General features: G+C 34.5%; 2 protein-coding genes across 13 annotated transcripts in view; one reads left to right on the top strand and one right to left on the bottom strand.

Annotated features, from left to right (window-relative positions):
* The window catches only part of LOC135847730 (uncharacterized), a 151895-nt gene that overhangs the window by 113389 nt on the left and 20834 nt on the right, over window positions 1–17672 (bottom strand). For all 11 annotated transcript variants that reach the window (XR_010559223.1, XR_010559222.1, XM_065367398.1 and 8 more), the window contains exon 3: window positions 6881–6915. The gene's annotated coding sequence lies outside the window, so the exon portion shown is untranslated. The remainder of the gene's footprint in view (window positions 1–6880; window positions 6916–17672) is intronic.
* The window catches only part of Syn2 (Syntrophin-like 2), a 38411-nt gene continuing 21906 nt past the window's right edge, over window positions 1168–17672 (top strand). For both annotated transcript variants that reach the window (XM_065367443.1, XM_065367442.1), the window contains exons 1-3: window positions 1168–1314; window positions 8243–8354; window positions 16080–16238. In XM_065367443.1, the coding sequence (XP_065223515.1) occupies window positions 8259–8354; window positions 16080–16238 (255 nt within the window). In that variant the 5' untranslated portion in view covers window positions 1168–1314; window positions 8243–8258. The remainder of the gene's footprint in view (window positions 1315–8242; window positions 8355–16079; window positions 16239–17672) is intronic.

Below are 17672 nucleotides of genomic sequence, written 5' to 3'. Positions count from 1 at the left end.
AAAACAACAACAACAACAACAAATGTCGTAGTTCCAAACGTTTCCGAAAATAGCCTTTAACATTCATCACTGTCAACTGGCGCCAGAATAATCTGCGATAGTAGCACGAGTAAAATGGGAAATTTTCCTATCACTCTCCGACTCTAGTAAAATTTGATCGAAAAAAAAAGGAAACCTCCGCAACAAAATTCAACAAAAAAAGGCACCAAAAAAATATCCACTATAAACAGCAGGTACTTAAAAAATAGTACTCACGCAGGCCAACATTATATAGGCCAAATATACTCTATTAGGGTATAAATCGTCGGTAGGGTATCGATATTTCGATGAAATTACAGTTTGGTAAAGGTCATTGCCACTATTATACGAGAGACGTAGTGGGTACTCGACTCGCCAACATTCGTGACACAAATTCGCGACTCGTACAAATACTTCGTAGTTGTTAGTACATGGAAAGAAAATGCTAAACAACCCCGAGCAGAGCAGAGCAGAGCCGAGAGAAACTCGTCCAAGTGGAACAGTTACCACTAGGAATATTTCCTTTGTACAACAACCCTTTTGCTATACTTGAACACGAGACAATCATTATCAATTGAAAAAGAAAAAAATACGAGAGAAGAAGAGCAAAAAACCTCGAGTTCGCAGCAGGGCAACTCGAGTCTCGAACTTTTGAATTTTTAAAATATTATAAAACGCCACGCTACGTTGCCAAACTCTCGATGTGGCTAATTTTACATTTAAAAATTACCCCTACCCTTGGTTAATCCTTTATTCGTCGACTAATCGATTCGAGTGTTTAAAAAAATTCCATCGTATATTGGTATGTATGTACCTTCAACAAGATATGATTAGAGATTATTCCCCCTTCGAAAGAATAGCTCACCTAGCTCGGGTCAAATGCAATTTCAGAGTTCTGTGGGGGATGGCGATAGGGGCTTTTTTGGCAAACGAAGACGACGACGAAGGGATAATGTGCGAATATGTAATCCGGCTATTTGGCTGATAAGAATCCGAGTAACCTAAATAAAATTATTATTATATCATTACGGTCGGCCGCTGTTTTCTACGTGTTACTGTGTAAGTAGCGAAAATTACCGATATTGATTGGAGCGTGCGCCTACATTTCTTCGGATATTTTGCTCAACAAACCGTCAAACTATGAAAGCTGTTTCTTGGTGTATTAAAGGCGCCTTGACTCAGTCTACGCGATATCTTCGACCTGTACGCAGCCAGACGCTGTATTCTCGTGTTTATTTATTTTTATTCGTCTCAATATGAGAATCAAAATAACACCGAACATGTTTTAACTCGTCGGTAAGTAATTTTATTTTCAAATTAAAATCTAGTAATTTTGTTTAGAATTTTTTTTCCGCTAAGAGGATTTTTTTTTTCGTAGTTGGGTAAATTATTTTTGATGGTTGTTTGGTTTTCGAATTCAATTCGAATATTTTCTCTCAATGAGAGACTGTTCTCACATTTTGTGCAATTGTGATTAATTTTTTTACGAATTTAGAAATAGGAAAAGACCATTTTTGGAGGAAATTGGGATTTTTTGAAACTCCAAATAAATTTTAGATTTATTTTTTTTTTTTTTAAAGAAACGTATGATTTTGAATTCATTTTAATTTAATTTGATGACAATTTTTCAACATAACAAAATTTGAAAAAAAAAATGCAATATAATTCATCCACGAAAATCAACGACGATGAGAAGTAAGATCAAAAAATGTGACCAAATTCTCACGTAAGGTACACTTTTGGCATTTAGAACACGAGAAAAAATTCAATTTCTTAACCTTCACTCTCGAAAGCCTTTCACCATTTCCAACCAGATCACAAAAAAAAACCACCATTCATCTTTTTTCAACCTTTGCACAAAATACTTCCTCAAAGCATCGAAAAAAATCGAAAAATTCTCGTTAAATAAACTTAAATGTATTTCATAGTCAACAAAATACCCAATTCGCACAGAAAAAAAAACTTTTTCTCCCAAAACTCTTTCCTTTTTTTCTCTCATAATTCTACGCTGGTAAATGGCAGATAAAACAAGTCAAACTAGCAATTTCTCAGCGGAACAAGTTTCAAAACAGGCCGAAAAGCTCATTTTTAGGTGGGTAGCTTATGTACACTCGTATTAGCCAGTTTTCGCGAAATTTATACACGACTTTGAAGAAGATGTTTATTATTATATTTTCCACCTACGCGAACACTTTTGCAAGTTTGCATGTTTTATAAACAATACACCGGTATACCTGGCTGACAAATTTGGCTTTTCTTATAACAACCCACTTCTGCAGGCGGCGTATACGAAGTTACTGGAATAAAAATGCTGTTCGACGAGAATATCGTAGGCACTACATCTTTTATGAAGTGTTCTCTCAAAGCTTCGATATTTAAAACTTTCTTTTTCGTGGAAACACTTGCCGAAGAAAATTTTTTTGACATGTTTGACATTCGGTCTTAAGGGAATATTAAGCGAAAAAAAAAAAAAAAAAAAAGGAAAAAAAGAAACTCAAGATATTGAGTCGGCACACTGTAGAAATACGTGTACGTTGGAGAGTATTTTAACAGGATTTTTCGACTGAAAAAATAAACTTTTGATTTTTTTTTTATTACCTAAATGCTTGGTTTTAATTTTTCAAGTTTAAAACAAAGTTGTGCCTGCTGTTTTGCAAAAAAATCTTCGGAAAAAGTTTGTCAAGTTTTCATCAAATACATCTTTTTATACGAGAAGCATTACGAATGCGATAGAGTGATTTTTCATTAGTTAATTGAAATCTTTTTTCAAAAATTTATTTCACGAATTCGAGGATTAAAAACGTCTAGCGAAATATTGCGAATCAAAATGAATTCAACACTAATGTTCAAATGGAATTTTACCCCCTCCCCCCTCCCTCCCTCCCAATTAAAAAAAAAATTAGAAACGAAGTCGTAGAAAAATTATTTATTAAATTATTTCATCAAGATACCTAATAAAATCAGGATAACACGACTAAAGATGTCCGAATTTCAAAATTTTAAAAAAAATCACGACTTTTTTGTATGGAAAGGAGTGGGGGGGGGGTTACACTTTCATTTTCCGCTTCTTTAGCGCTTTAATTCATTTCAAAAATTTTTGTAGAAGGGGAAGGGTATCAAAAATATCTCTATAATTTTAAATTTATTCAAATTTTCAATATTGTATTGTCATTATAAAATTTGTTTACCAGTCAAGTGAAATTAAAAAAAAGGTCTCATTCAAAAATTCGACAGGAGGAGGGAGGGGGAGGGGTAAATAAATTTGAAAATTCCTTGTCTCTTTGAAAAAAAAAAGAAAAAAATGAAGGCATTTTGCTAAAATTCAGGACAAAAGCAGGTCCTCACATTAGAAATTTTCCAAAATAATGAGAGTTTCAAAAAACGTAGATGAGAAATTAAATATTAGCACGGTGATTAAAATTTGGAAAGCTCAAAATTGAACTTTCTGGATGAAAGCACATTATTATTTTCATAAAATAAAAACAGAAGTTGAAAGCTATTACTTGAAAATTTCAAAAATCACGCCAAATGGCCATTTTTCAGAGAAACGAATTCTTGAAACTGGATTTCAATATCTTTTTGAGTGCATCAGGATTCGGGACTCTCAATTTTGATCACAATTTTGAAGAAAAAAAATATCCTACCAATTCTCATCAATTCACAGATTCGAAATTCAGCTTATTTTTCGATCTAAACCTATCAATATCTCTCACTCTTCTTTCGAAAGTGTCCTTAAAAATGTGGTCAAAAAACTAGAAAATTTTCAAGTGACGTGGGACACATCGTGGATCAGATTTCAAGGGAACTTACTTCGAAAATCCTCCAAATTCTCGGATTCAATTCTTCAGACCCGCTTCCCTGCGTCTCATTCATGAAAAAAATACAAAATTATCGAAAATTCGAATTGAAACATCGATTTACACTAAATCAAGGTCACTGAGTGCGAATATCAACTCATTTTTCAGAACCGAATCTCAATTTCCTTCTGAAGGCTAATTTTTTCGAAATAGGGGGAAGCTGGAAGACCATTGATTGAAGAGTCGTATCAAGAACATGTATCGAAATTCTAACTCAGGGTATTCAATTTAGTAAAATAGACAAAGTTTATCCAGATTTTTATTTGAAAAAAAAAAAATTATTCAAAAAATTTTTAAAAACATAGAAAATGAAAAAATTGGGGGAAAAAGTCGAAATTGAGGAAAATTCTAGAAAGTTAGCATCCCTCCCCCTCCTTAAAATTACGAACAAATTCAACAAAATTTACCACCAGGGTGCCTAACAAAATTTCAAAATGAAAAAAAAAGACTTAAAAAGGACTTTTATTAGGACTTTCAGCTGGTAATTTTTCGAGCACTTTTGGAATTTTTTGAGGTGTGGGGGGGGGGGGTGCAAATTTTTTTCAAGGTGGGAGGTTCGAAAACTTTTTAGCCAAAGGAACTTTAGCAGAACTCTTAACAGGACAATTTTGAACACTTGGGATTTTTTGGGAGGGGGAGGGAGTGGGGGAGATTTCTCCTTCAAGTTTGGAATTTATTATTAATAAAGGAAAAGAGAAACAAACTGTCCCTGGCGAAGCGAGGGCGAAAGCTCTCAAAAATTAGAAGGTATTTTGGGAGATATAAAAAATTATGTTATCTTGTGTGATGAGTTACTAAGTACATATATTATTTTGCTTCAAAATTTTGAAATTCGAATAATTATTTTTTTGAAAATTTAAAATCCGAAAAAAAGCAAACGGACCCGAGCAAAGCGAGGGCAAAAGTCCTCTAAAATCATCATTTCGAGTTCAAGAGATACAAAAACGATGTTTGTATGCGTGACGAATTATTCGTGTTTTGCGTCAAAATTTTAAAATTTGAATTATGATTTTTTTTTGAAAATTTAAAACTGGAAAAAGAAAAGCTAAGGGCCTGAGCGAAGCTAGGGCAAAAGCCTTAGAAATTCAATATTTTGAGAGGTATGAAAACGATGTTTTTTTGTGTAATAAGCTACCTATATATTTTGCTACAAAATCTTAAAATTTAAACGATTATTCAAAACTCCAATTCAAAAAAAAGAAAAGAAAAAATTCAAACTTGAAAAAGAAAAGCAAACAAACCCAAGTGAAGCAAGGCTAAAAGTTTTGATTTCAAAATTTCATGTTTTGCTGAGAAGTAAAAAAAAATCTGTAAGGAAGGAGGAGTTTATTTTTCTGATTCATACTTTGAACATTTCTTGAATTTGAACAATAGGTAAGTCACGTATTTGGAAAAAGAAGAGCAAATAGCCCGAGCGAAGCGAGGGCAGAAGCTCACCAAAATGTGTGATTCAAGTTCTAAACAAGTCGACAAATGAGCCCTTTTCTACAAGTTCAAAATTCCAGGAAAAAAAGGAAAAAATTGAAAATCTGAAAAAGTCATTTTGGAAAAAAAAGGACTTTTGGATAAAATTGTTGAAAAAAAGGACGCTAAAAGGACAAAAAGGTGTCATAGGCAAAAAAAAGGACTTTAGTAGGATGAATAGGATAAATAGGAGTGTTTAGACACCCTGACCACTCTCTCGTTTTGGGTCAAAGAAAACCCCACAAAATTAAGGGATTTATTAAAGAAGGAGGTAGATGAACAAAAAAAAACACGAAGAGTCATTGTTTTTAATATTTTAAGTAGCGAAAAAATTGAGAAAAAAAACACACGAGCTGAAATTCCAGAAAACGAAACTGGAATGAAATCAGATACGTCAAAATGTGAGAAAAGTATTTCGTATCATCTTCATATCTTTCAATTTGTTTTTCCCAAAATCTATTTTCAGCAAAAAAAAAAAAAAAAAAAAAAGACCAAAGAAAAACTCAAACTAAAGAAAAAATGAACTCATCACTATCCCTGAGTTATGCTTGATTTCATCAAGTATACGAGTACCTATGAAAACTTCGCATTCGTGTTCTTTCTCTCAAATTACCATCTCATTTGAAAACAGAGCAAAGAACGGTACGAAGAATTTTAAAATTACTTTTCAAAAATTAAGAAAACATGCTTTCTAAAAAAATTCCAGCAAAAGTGATGCATTAACTTTTGCGAAAATTCTCGAGATAGCCTAATTTTCCATTAAACGAGCTGCAATGTAATTCCACCACCAACTTCAAAGAGACAAAAAAAAACCACGATGAAATTAACTGCAAAGTTTTGAAAGTTTACACAAGTTCGACTGCGTTTCAAACCTTATATTTAAAAATTCGGTAATTTATTCCATTTATAAAATTTTCAAGAAACAAAATTGAATAACAATTAGTTTTCTTCCAGACCAAAAATTGTTTATATTTCACTCAACCATCCGAGTCATTTCCGGAGTAAAAAAAAACAATTCTTTGACCTATATTTTTCGAGTAAAAAAAAATGTATGTTTAATGCTCTTTTCGAGATGAAACAAAAAATCTCACGGCATTTTGTACCTCCTACGTCTACGTCCACGTAAGTCTCGCGGAGATTATTTCATCATTTTTATTAACCCAAAAAAAATGTAGGTAGGTGTACGATGTACATCATCTTCAAAAGAGAAAATACATTTGCTAGCTTCTTCTCGACGTAATGCTCGTTATACATCGTGTTTGGACACAAAAAAAAGCAAGAGAAAGAAAGAAAATAAAAAGACAAAAGATATTACAACCTCTACAAGCGAGGTTAGAGGACATTCCAGGACGAAATATAAACATTACACAATGTACACTGCAGACCAAAGGCAGGAGAGGGGAAGGGAAACGAACCCTTTACGACGAAAAAAAGGCAAGGGATGCTGGTCACGAATCAGTTTGCTTCGAGTGTCTACGCTTAAAAAAAAACTATTCGATAACAGATTTGACATTATTTTATATTTTTTCAAAATCACTTACCTTAAGGAGCTATTTTTGCGGCATCATTCTTTATCCTGGAACGAAAAAAAACAAAACAAAGAGAAAATTAAACAATGCTACTATAAAAAATCCGCAAATCGAATAAAAATACACATTCGCTGTTAGCTACAGAGGTAGGTAATCATAATACCAACATTATATAACCAATAACGGGGTATTAACATCATTAATCCCCCATCTCTTTGCACAAAGCACGCATAAAAACATCGCATTTTCGCCCCACATACGAGTACGAGTATATCCCATTTTCCCACGTAATGTAACCGCATCAAGCAAGCACTATATGCGAATTGCGAATATAGTTGATAGGATTAATCCATTTTTGCCATTTTAAAATCGAACCAAAAGCTTACCAAAACGAAAAAGTATATACTTGTACCTAAGTCGTAATGGCTTAACGCCAACTTCGTTTAGGCAAAGAAATAATTACAGCCGAATGAAAACTTTGGCCATTCGCTCATGGCGAACTATAAGTAGTAGGACTAGGTACGTACTACGTATATGGGAAGTGCGAAAAAGCTCCTCGCTTATATACGTGGAAATTCCTTTCTCTATTGTTTTCCATTTGGAAGCTGTTCAAGCGTACACATGGGGAGGCAGTTTTTTCTCTATTTACGTACAATAGCGTCTCTTTAACTTATACGTACTGTACGTATAGGAGTATAATACAATTTACACGCCAACAACCAAATATGTTATATTATATAGATTTCTATGTCGAGCTTGTAATAAGATAATTTATCGTCGTCAATGCGCCACGCTTTCGTATCGTGTGCAGAATGTACTTCCATCTATGAAGATGAACTCATAGACTACATATTATTTATCTAGCATTATAATACTATGCAAGGTGGTCTTCAATGAAAAGATTTTATTTTAGAAAAAAAGTTCTATAAAGTTGAGCTTTTCCATTTGAATTTCTCTCGGGAGTGATTCGAAAAACAGAGCCTCCGAGAAAAAAAAATGAATCGCACTGTAGATGGCAAACTCCATGCACTACGAATTTTTCGTAGGACCTTTGATTTTTTCGAAAAATCAATTTTTCAGAGACAAAAAATTTCAACTTTCGTTCTTTCGTTTAAAACATTTCAAAAATGAAATTCCCCACGAAAATCGCAATCTGCCGATAAGGAATTTTATGCACACAAATTTCCTTTTTTTTCTCGTAAAACTCGGATTTTCAATTTTTTTTTTTTTTTTTGAAAATTAAAAATCTGTTTTTTTTTGTTTTTTTTTTTTTGGAATTTTACATGTGAGGCACCTTGTACTCGTACTTATATTAATTCAAGCTTCAAGACTTCGTAACTTCAAAATGATTTTCTCAATTCGTCATTTTTCCAGGCAATTATCGAATGACATGCGTGTACCAATGACGTCAAAAATGGACGAAGAGGATAGTGAACCCTCAAGATATGGGCAACCGATTAAAGAATTTATGGTTAATAATTCTAAGGTAAGATATTTATAAAAAATATGTAGTCCACTGAACCATGTTTTATGTAATATGTACTTATCGACTTCAAATGGCTTGGAAGTGTCCAACATAGATAAAGAGAGAAACTCAATTTTTTCAATATATTATGTAATAAGAGCCAGGGGGCACTAAGGAGTGATCCTTAGGAAAAAACTGAAATATTTCTGAATTTTGATTGAAAATGGGGAAAGACAGGATGGTTTTGGGTTTCAACTTTCAAAAGATGTTGAGATACAATTTTGAAAATTGATTTGTTGAAAAAGAGCTTAAAAAAAAACTTAAACACATTTTTATAGAACGTAATTTATCATATTTTTCAAAAAAGTGGAGGCAAGGCTGGAAGGCACTTGGGGGGGGGGTCGATTCCATAAAATGAGTAAATATTCGAATTCAGCACCCTCAAGAACTAGAGAAACAACTTTCAATTTTTTGATATTTTGACTTTGGCGGAGGAAGTGGGAGCGAGAATTCAGAGGGGTTAAATCAAAAAAATCAATCTCATATCTTCTAATATTAGAATAAATTTCTTCAAATTTTGACCAAAGGAGGTCCTTGTTTTCCCCCTACCTGTTCCTCTAAAGGTATTGAGATAAAATCACAAAAAACAACAACAACAACAGACCATTAGGTATAAATTTAAATAAATAGTTGCAGAAATTCGCTAACTTCTTCACGAAACAGCGTGACTTCGACAATTTTCGGCAACGAAGTAAGGATATTTCTGCAATTTCTAGCAAGAATCCAATTCTTGGCAAAAAGAGAGACTTCGACAATTTTTCCCAAAGAAAGGCTTTTCGACAATTTTAGGAAAAGAAGACAGATTTTGGTAAAAAGTGAGACTATTTAGAATTTTTTCATTAAAAAAACGCGAAAATTTTCACGAGAATTTTTGACAATTTTAAAAAAAGCAAGACTAAAAATTTTAGGAAAAAACTGGGCTTTTTGAAAATTATCAGCAAAAAGAAAATTAAAATTTTCAATTTCAAAACAATTTTTGGGAATTATTGACTAAAAGTCATGATACATAGACAAAAAAACGAGTTTGTATTTTTTTTGGTAGAGAAAAAAGACTTCTTGGTAATTTTTTACAATTTCTGCTAAAAAAAAAAGGCCAAGTCTTCAACATTTTGCTAAATACAGAGAATCGTTGGAAATTTTAGGCAAAAAGCACGATTTTGACAATTTCAGCATAAAGCAGACTTCGACAATCGTATGCAAAAAAATAATATTTTTCCGCCATTTTTGTTGAAACAGCGAGTTTGGTTAACAATTTGACATCTTTTTTGTTAAGAAAAACAGACTTTTTGGTAACGATCAAGACTTCTTAAAATTATTTGAAAAAAAATACAAATTTTTGTCAATTTCTAAGACAGCGAGACTTTTTTACAGTTTTTGGTAAAAAAAAAAGCAAGGCTAGAAATTTTAGCAAAAAAAAAAGCTTTATGGTAAAATTACAGAGAAAAATGAACATATCAGCAATTTTTGGTACGTAAAAAAAACGAGGTTTTTGGATAATTTTCAGAGGAAAAGAGACTGTTTGCTAAAAAGCGAAAGTGTTTGTGATTTTTTGGCAAAAAAGAAAAACTTTGACAATTATTGAAGAAGTAATCCCTATATTTTTATAAAAATGTTTTTTGAGCATTTAAAAAAAATTTTGAGCCCAAAATCGACTCATGATGGGTGGGATTTTTAAAAAAGTGGCATGCGACCTATCACAATTGAAGACGTCATAGCAAAAAGGACATATGTGTGAAAGTTGAATTTTGAGAAAAAACTGTTTGAAAGTTTGAGTGCTTGTGAAGTTTAGAAATGTGCATATTTGAACATGGTGACGATTATATCTTATTTCCCCACTATCTAACCATGTGAAATGCTATGCACCATCAGTCTGGAGGAAACTGTGTGTTAGCGGCAAGCGCTCAAACATTTCGAATTATAGGTATGTCCTTTTTGAAACGAAAAATTGGCCAATTTTTTTTTTTTTGATTTAAAAATGTTCTTGAGCAAATTTTTGGATTTAAACCAGGTAAATAATGGCTGATAACACAAAATCGACCATGAGTAATCCATTCTCTCTGAAAAAAGATCGCTGTGTTGAGTAAAAAAAAAAGACAAGTTTTTTTGACCAATTTTTTTTTATTGATTTAAAAATGTTTTTGAGCAAATTTTTGGATTTAAACCAGGTAAATAATGGTTGACAACACAAAATCGACCATGAGTAACCCATTATCTCTGAAAAAGTAAATTTTTAATCGACTTCGCAGTTTTAAAATGGCGATATCTCACTAGTTTTTCGATTTTGTGAAGTGGGGATGGTCTCATATGATGATAGAGGAAGGTCTGAAGAATAACAATATGGATTCGTCTCAAAAAGGACATACGTGTCATATATAACCCTTTTTGTTATGACGTCTTCAATTATTTCAACAAAAAATTAGGGCTTATAGGCAATTATTGTTGAAAAACGGCACTTCTTCACAATTTTTGTAGAAAAAAACGAGGAATTTTTTATATTTCTTGGTCACAAAAGAGCGAGATTTCTCGATAATCTGTGGGAAAAAATGAAGTATGATTTCTTGGAACTTTTTTGACAAAAAAAAAAACGAGACAACTTGGCAATTTTGATTAAAACCGAGATTTTCAACCATTCAATTTGTGGCAGAGAGCGAGAGTTTGACAATTTTAGTAAAAGGCAGAGCTTTGTAACCGTTACGCTGAAAAGGCATTTGTAGACATAGCTACTAAAATGTATACTGTCGCAAATTATTCACTCATTGATATTACATCAACAGTCAACAATCTATCTTCTCAAGATGCATACATAAATAAATTTGATTTATAATTTTAGTAGAAAAACAATAACAACAACAAAACAAACTAACTTTGGTAATCAAAACGTCGAAAAAGTAACCGAAAGTTACTGCAAAACTTCGTTACTTGGAAATTGAACCGATAGAGCGGGCAAATAGCGGGTTTAAAAAGGAAAAAAATGGCACATCAATTTTTTCTTCGGGAATGTGTTCGGATGGACCCTCTGAACCACCAAAAAAAAGCCGACTCTCCTATCCCTGGAGGAAAATTTTTTAGGGGGCTGAAACCGGTTCCGATTCACGTTTTTTGCGTTTTACTCCGTAAATATTAGGTTTTTGAGAAAAACTACCATGACGAAAAATGTTCCCCTTTAAATTCTCGACAATTTGATGCTACGCTCGATACCCATTGCTCAAGGGTGGTGTCCAAAAAAAGGGGTGGAAAGAGTAGGTGTTTCAAAAAAGGTCAGTCCAATAAATTAATCAAAATTACCACTTAAAATCATTCGTTTTGGCTCAAATTTGTTTTACAAAGTCTACTCACTCAACTACTAATCAAACTATCATTGGTTTGTCTTCAACCCTCCTCGGGGGTTCGTGAGGGTTGCTTGATTTTTCAAGTAACACACTACTGAATCATATATTTGAAAAACAAATCTGGACGTGCGATATATCGAATAGTATGTTTTCGAGGTCGCTGAATACGAATATGAACTCATTTTTTGCATACAACCCCTCAAAGCCCCTCTGTGCCCCAAAATGGGGGTCAAAATTTTGAAAAATCGTGAAAAGTCGAGTGATATATCGAATGGTACGTTTTCGAGGTCGCCGAGTGCGAATATGAACTTATTTTTTGGGTCCCACTCCCCAATGTTCCTCTGTGCCCCAAAATAAGGGTGAAAATTTTGAAAAATCGTGAAAAGTCGAGTGATATATCGAATTGCATGTTTTAAAAGTCGCTGAGCACGAATATGGCCTTATTTTTTGGGCCCAACCCCGCACAGCTCCCAACTGCCCCAAAAAAGGCCAAAATTTTGAAAAAATGTGAAAAGTCGAGTAACATATTGAATGGTATGTTTTTGAAATCGCTGAGTACGAATATGAACTTATTTTTTGCCTACAGCCCCTCAAAGCCCCTGTGTGCCTCAAAATTAAGGTCAAAATTTTGAAAAATCGTAAAAAGTCGACTGATATACCGAATGGTATGTTTTTTTTTTTAAAAAACACGAACTACGAACTACTAATTTTCGATGTTTTCTTCCATAAAAAAAAAATGATTTCATTTTGTTTTCGATGGGTAGCCAATACAGTAGACTCCCGATTATCCGACCTAATCGGGGGTGTAAGGTGGGTCGGATATCAAAAAAGTCGGATAATCCAAAATTGATGTTTTAAGCGTAAAAATGAAGTGCATAAGCTTGAGACGACAAGCTTTCATTCAGAAAATCAAGTTTTGGCTCAAAACAGGAACAAAGAATCGAAAAAATAACTAATAAACAAAAATAACGTACTTTTGTACATAAAAGACAATGAAATACTGACTCAAATTATAATTTTTTGAGATAAGTTTTGGATCGATTTCAAGGAAAATAACACCGTTAGAATACAAAATGCTGAATCCTGCATTATTATTTACACTCCAAAATCAAAAATTAGATGTTTTTTGGATTATCCGACCTCGGTGGGTCGGATAATGCGAAAAATAAGTCGGATAAATTCGTACCGGATAACCTGAAAGTCGGATAATTGGGAGTCTACTGTAAGAAATGAAATCGAAAACTTTACAGGAAAACAATCGAAATGAAAACACTGAGATAGACAAGAAGATTGACATCTTACCTACTAAAGACATTGAGGATAATTTTGTGGCGTTAGTAGGACGTTTGAATAGTAAAATAAGTGAAATGATAAAAATGAGTCTGTAGTCGTATTCAGCGATCTTGAAAACATACTATTCGACATATTACACGTTTTTTGGTGACTTTTCGAAATTTTATCCTATTTAGGGGGCGTAAGGGGATTTTGAGGGATCGTAAGTAGAGCAGGAAAAAAGTGCATATTCCAGTTCAGTGTCTCGAAAACATACAAATCGATATATCACTCGACTATTCACATTTTTTCAAAATTTTGGCCTTTTTTGGGGCAGTTGGGAGCTGTGCGGGGTTGGGCCCAAAAAATAAGGCCATATTCGTGCTCAGCGACTTTTAAAACATGCAATTCGATATATCACTCGACTTTTCACGATTTTTCAAAATTTTCACCCTTATTTTGGGGCACAGAGGAACATTGGGGGGTGGGACCCAAAAAATAAGTTCATATTCGCACTCGGCGACCTCGAAAACGTACCATTCGATATATCACTCGACTTTTCACGATTTTTCAAAATTTTGACCCCCATTTTGGGGCACAGAGGGGCTTTGAGGGGTTGTATGCAAAAAATGAGTTCATATTCGTATTCAGCGACCTCGAAAACATACTATTCGATATATCGCACGTCCAGATTTGTTTTTCAAATATATGATTCAGTAGTGTGTTACTTGAAAAATCAAGCAACCCTCACGAACCCCCGAGGAGGGTTGAAGACAAACCAATGATAGTTTGATTAGTAGTTGAGTGAGTAGACTTTGTAAAACAAATTTGAGCCAAAACGAACGATTTTAAGTGGTAATTTTCATTAATTTATTGGACTGACCTTTTTTGAAACACCTACTCTTTCCACCCCTTTTTTTGGACACCACCCTTGAGCAATGGGTATCGAGCGTAGCATCAAATTGTCGAGAATTTAAAGGGGAACATTTTTCGTCATGGTAGTTTTTCTCAAAAACCTAATATTTACGGAGTAAAACGCAAAAAACGTGAATCGGAACCGGTTTCAGCCCCCTAAAAAATTTTCCTCCAGGGATAGGAGAGTCGGCTTTTTTTTGTGGTTCAGAGGGTCCATCCGAACACATTCCCGAAGAAAAAATTGATGTGCCAATTTTTTCCTTTTTGCCGCTGTTTTTTTACGTTATTTTCCCGCTCTACGAGTACAACGAGCCCTAATTAAAAGGTACTTCTCGAGTAGTCTTATTCCTTGCAATAATACATATGCAACCAAAGTTACGTTTATGTTAGAGTATTTGCATACCAATCTGGTTGCAGGGGCACTAGATACAGACTCGAAATTCGTTCGAAACACAGCACTTTCTCGCATGTTATTTTTTAAAAAGTCTCCAATTTGAAAAAAGGCTCCAGAGAGGGAGGGGGGGGGGTTGCAGTTTACAAAACATTCAATTATATTTTTCAAAAAATACTTTAGCCAACACACCGATTGGAACAATTCTCTCAAATCAAACTCGATCGTAAATTCATAAGACCCCAACCAATCAAGAAAAGAATTTCAGAAAAACTTTAAACTCCAAATTGAAAACTGAAAAACTAAAAAAAGAAAAAAATAAACCAGGAAATAATTTCCTGTAATAAAATTCATCTGTACAAGAGAATCCTTAGCATTCGTTTCGCTTCGCATTAAAATACACGAGTATAATTTGCCAGCATCAGCATCGTTGCGTAGAATACCCGATCGCAACATCTCGTTTAATTCAATTTGTCAATTCTGTTTTCATAATTACGTCAACATCTATTAAAGTATGATAATTCGATTAAAACTCCTCTTAATGAAGCATTAAACGGACTGATAGATTTCGCGAGAGGATTTAACCGCAAAAGCAAAATTATCCTCCAATATTGAGGCTGTCGAGAAAACGCAGACAAGTCGAGTCGGGTCGTCGTCGTCGGTTCGACGTAGCATAATGAATAGCTTTGGAAAAATAGTATACTATAAGAAAGAAATTAAACCGCATCGCATTCCTCTCTGTCTCTCTCTCAAAAAAAAGAATTAATTATCGAAAAAAAACACGAGGGGGTATACGATGGCACATTTTATACCCGCGTCTCACTTGTCGCTTTCTTTTAAACACGATATTGTTATTTAATTGAAAAACACGATAAAGGGAAATTCTCGTGCTCGCCTATAAAAGAAGGAAAGGTAGAGCGGAGGGGGGGAGGGAGGGAGGGGAAAAGAAACGCGAAAACTCGAGGAAAAAAAATCAAACCGATGGAATTTCTCTGTGGCACAATTACATTAACTCTTGGCAACGTTATTTATGGAAAATAGGGTGGAAAAAAAGCGCAAGAAAATTAGGGAAAACAGTTAACTTGGTACATTGATTTTTCGTCGCTCGACATCGTATACGAAAAAAAAAAAAATACCTTAGTGACTGGAAACAAGCGAATAATTAACGGCACGAAGCTCGAGTCGAGCAGAGAACCAACAACTAAAGTTTTGTTATTCGCGTTTGAAACACCGGCGACGACGACAACGATAACGTAATTGTCGATGAAATAATGAAATTTTACTCTCGGCTCGGCTGCTCGGCTCACGTTGCGACGACGACGACATTTTCTCATTTTGAAAATCACATGATAAAAAAAATAAAATAAAATAAAATACGGTCAAACGACTCGTCGCAGCATAGTAGTGTATGGTATGGTACCCTGTGTGTGAGAAAAATTCCCTCGAATAAGGTCGAAAAATGTGGCACACGTTTCGCGATAAAGTTTTCATTGTTACAGACTGACCGTAAAGGTCGTCTCTTCATATGTGTGTAGCTGTCTGTGTACAGGGAGAACCAGCATCGTTTACGTATATAATAAGCTACATGCTACCCTTGCATGTAGGATGTATACGAGTAAAATAATACAGTGTTCTGTATCCTCTATACCTGGACCTACGACCGACCTGCGTGGACATTGTACACTTTTTAGAGATACACCTACCCACACGTAGAATTATATACATACTAGTATACAATATCGTACATAATAGGGGTGTAAAAAGACCACTATGTTGCAGGTTCGTACCGGAATGGTGAACGTCAGCGATGGTAAATCGTTACCGGTCACGATGCGGCTGTATTTAACGGTGGACGAGTTACATTTGCAAAAACAAGAAATGTGTCAAGTGGATATGAATTCATTAGAAGGCGAAGAGGATACGCCGAGTGAAAACGAAGTAAGCATTTAAAGCTTATGCTTCATCCTCTCCGAGCTCTCTGGCCTCTTAATGCGCGCATAATACGCAGAACACGCGAGCACTAATTACGTACCAACAACGATGAAAATGATGACAATGCGATGCGAAAACAACGGACAAACTTATTACTTTTCGAGTACCCTATTTTTTTTCTCTCTCTCTCTCTTTTTTCCTCAGCGACAAATTACGTGCTCGAAAATAAACAGACGAGATGAATCAACGCTGGAGATCTAGACTACCCTGAGGGGCTAAATTTTAGAGTGGTAACGATGTTACTTGCATAATGTAGTTTTCTATTTTTTTTTTTTCGAAAAAGAGCTAATTTGTGGGGATACTTTTCAAAATTTATGAAGAAAATCGAGATTTTTCTGCCAAAAACATTCTCAAGTTTTCGCTGAAATATCAATTTTACTCGATTACGGTCTCAATTTGTTTGTACGATGAACAAGGTGGAGAGGGGGGATTCTGGAGGGATTGGATTAAGAAAATGAACAGATATTCGAATTCAGCGGTCTCGAATTGATAGGAATTGATATGTCACATCACGTTTGAAAGCACTGACGGAGGGAAGGATGAGGGGGGGGGTCAGGGGGTCAGATTGAAAAATTACCCCAATATTTGAACTCTGAATACGCCACTCGACTTTCAACATTTGGTTAAACTAAAGTCACTTTCAATATTTGGCAATTCTGGCCACGTTGGAAAGCACTGATGGAGGGAAGGATGGGAGGGGGGGTTGGGGGGGTCAGATCGAAAAATTACCCCAATATTTGAACTCAGAATACGCCATTTGACTTTCAACATCATTTGGTTAAACTAAAACTTTGATAAGATCTGGAAACTTTTTGACCTCCCCCCCCCCCCCCCAAAAAAAAGGAGTTGAAGTGTAAAAGGGTCAAATGAGTTTTCATCATAACCTTTCCAAAATTCAAATGACAGCTTCACACTTCTGAACTTGGACATGAAAAATTAATCTCTCACCAAGAAAGTTCAATTTTGAGCTCTTCAAATCTCAAAAATGAAATCCTGAATTTTCTATTCATCATTTTTTCAAACATCGCGAACGAATTTGCTCAAAGTCGAACAGGTCTCAAGCAAGATATGAGCAATCGAAATTGCGCGATTTTAACTAAAGGAACCGCGACCAAAAAAGTTTGATTTTGAGCTTTTCAAATTACAAAAATGATTTCTCATTAGCCCCTTGTGAAACTTTGAAAACGAATTTGCTCTAAAATTAACACGTCTACAGATTGGAGCAAATCGTGAATTCTCGAACATTTCAATCCCCCCCCCCCCCAAAAAAAAACTTCTCTTCGTATTTGAGTGTACAGAAATGATAATTGATATTCCAACAATTCATCGGAAGGAACTCGTGCGAATTCAGCTCATAAGACGATTCTCGTTCACTAATTC

This window comes from Planococcus citri, chromosome 5 (assembly GCF_950023065.1).
Source record: "Planococcus citri chromosome 5, ihPlaCitr1.1, whole genome shotgun sequence".
Lineage (NCBI taxonomy): Eukaryota > Metazoa > Arthropoda > Insecta > Hemiptera > Pseudococcidae > Planococcus > Planococcus citri.
Note: the sequence above shows the minus strand (reverse complement) of the source record. Positions and strands in the feature narration are given on the sequence as shown.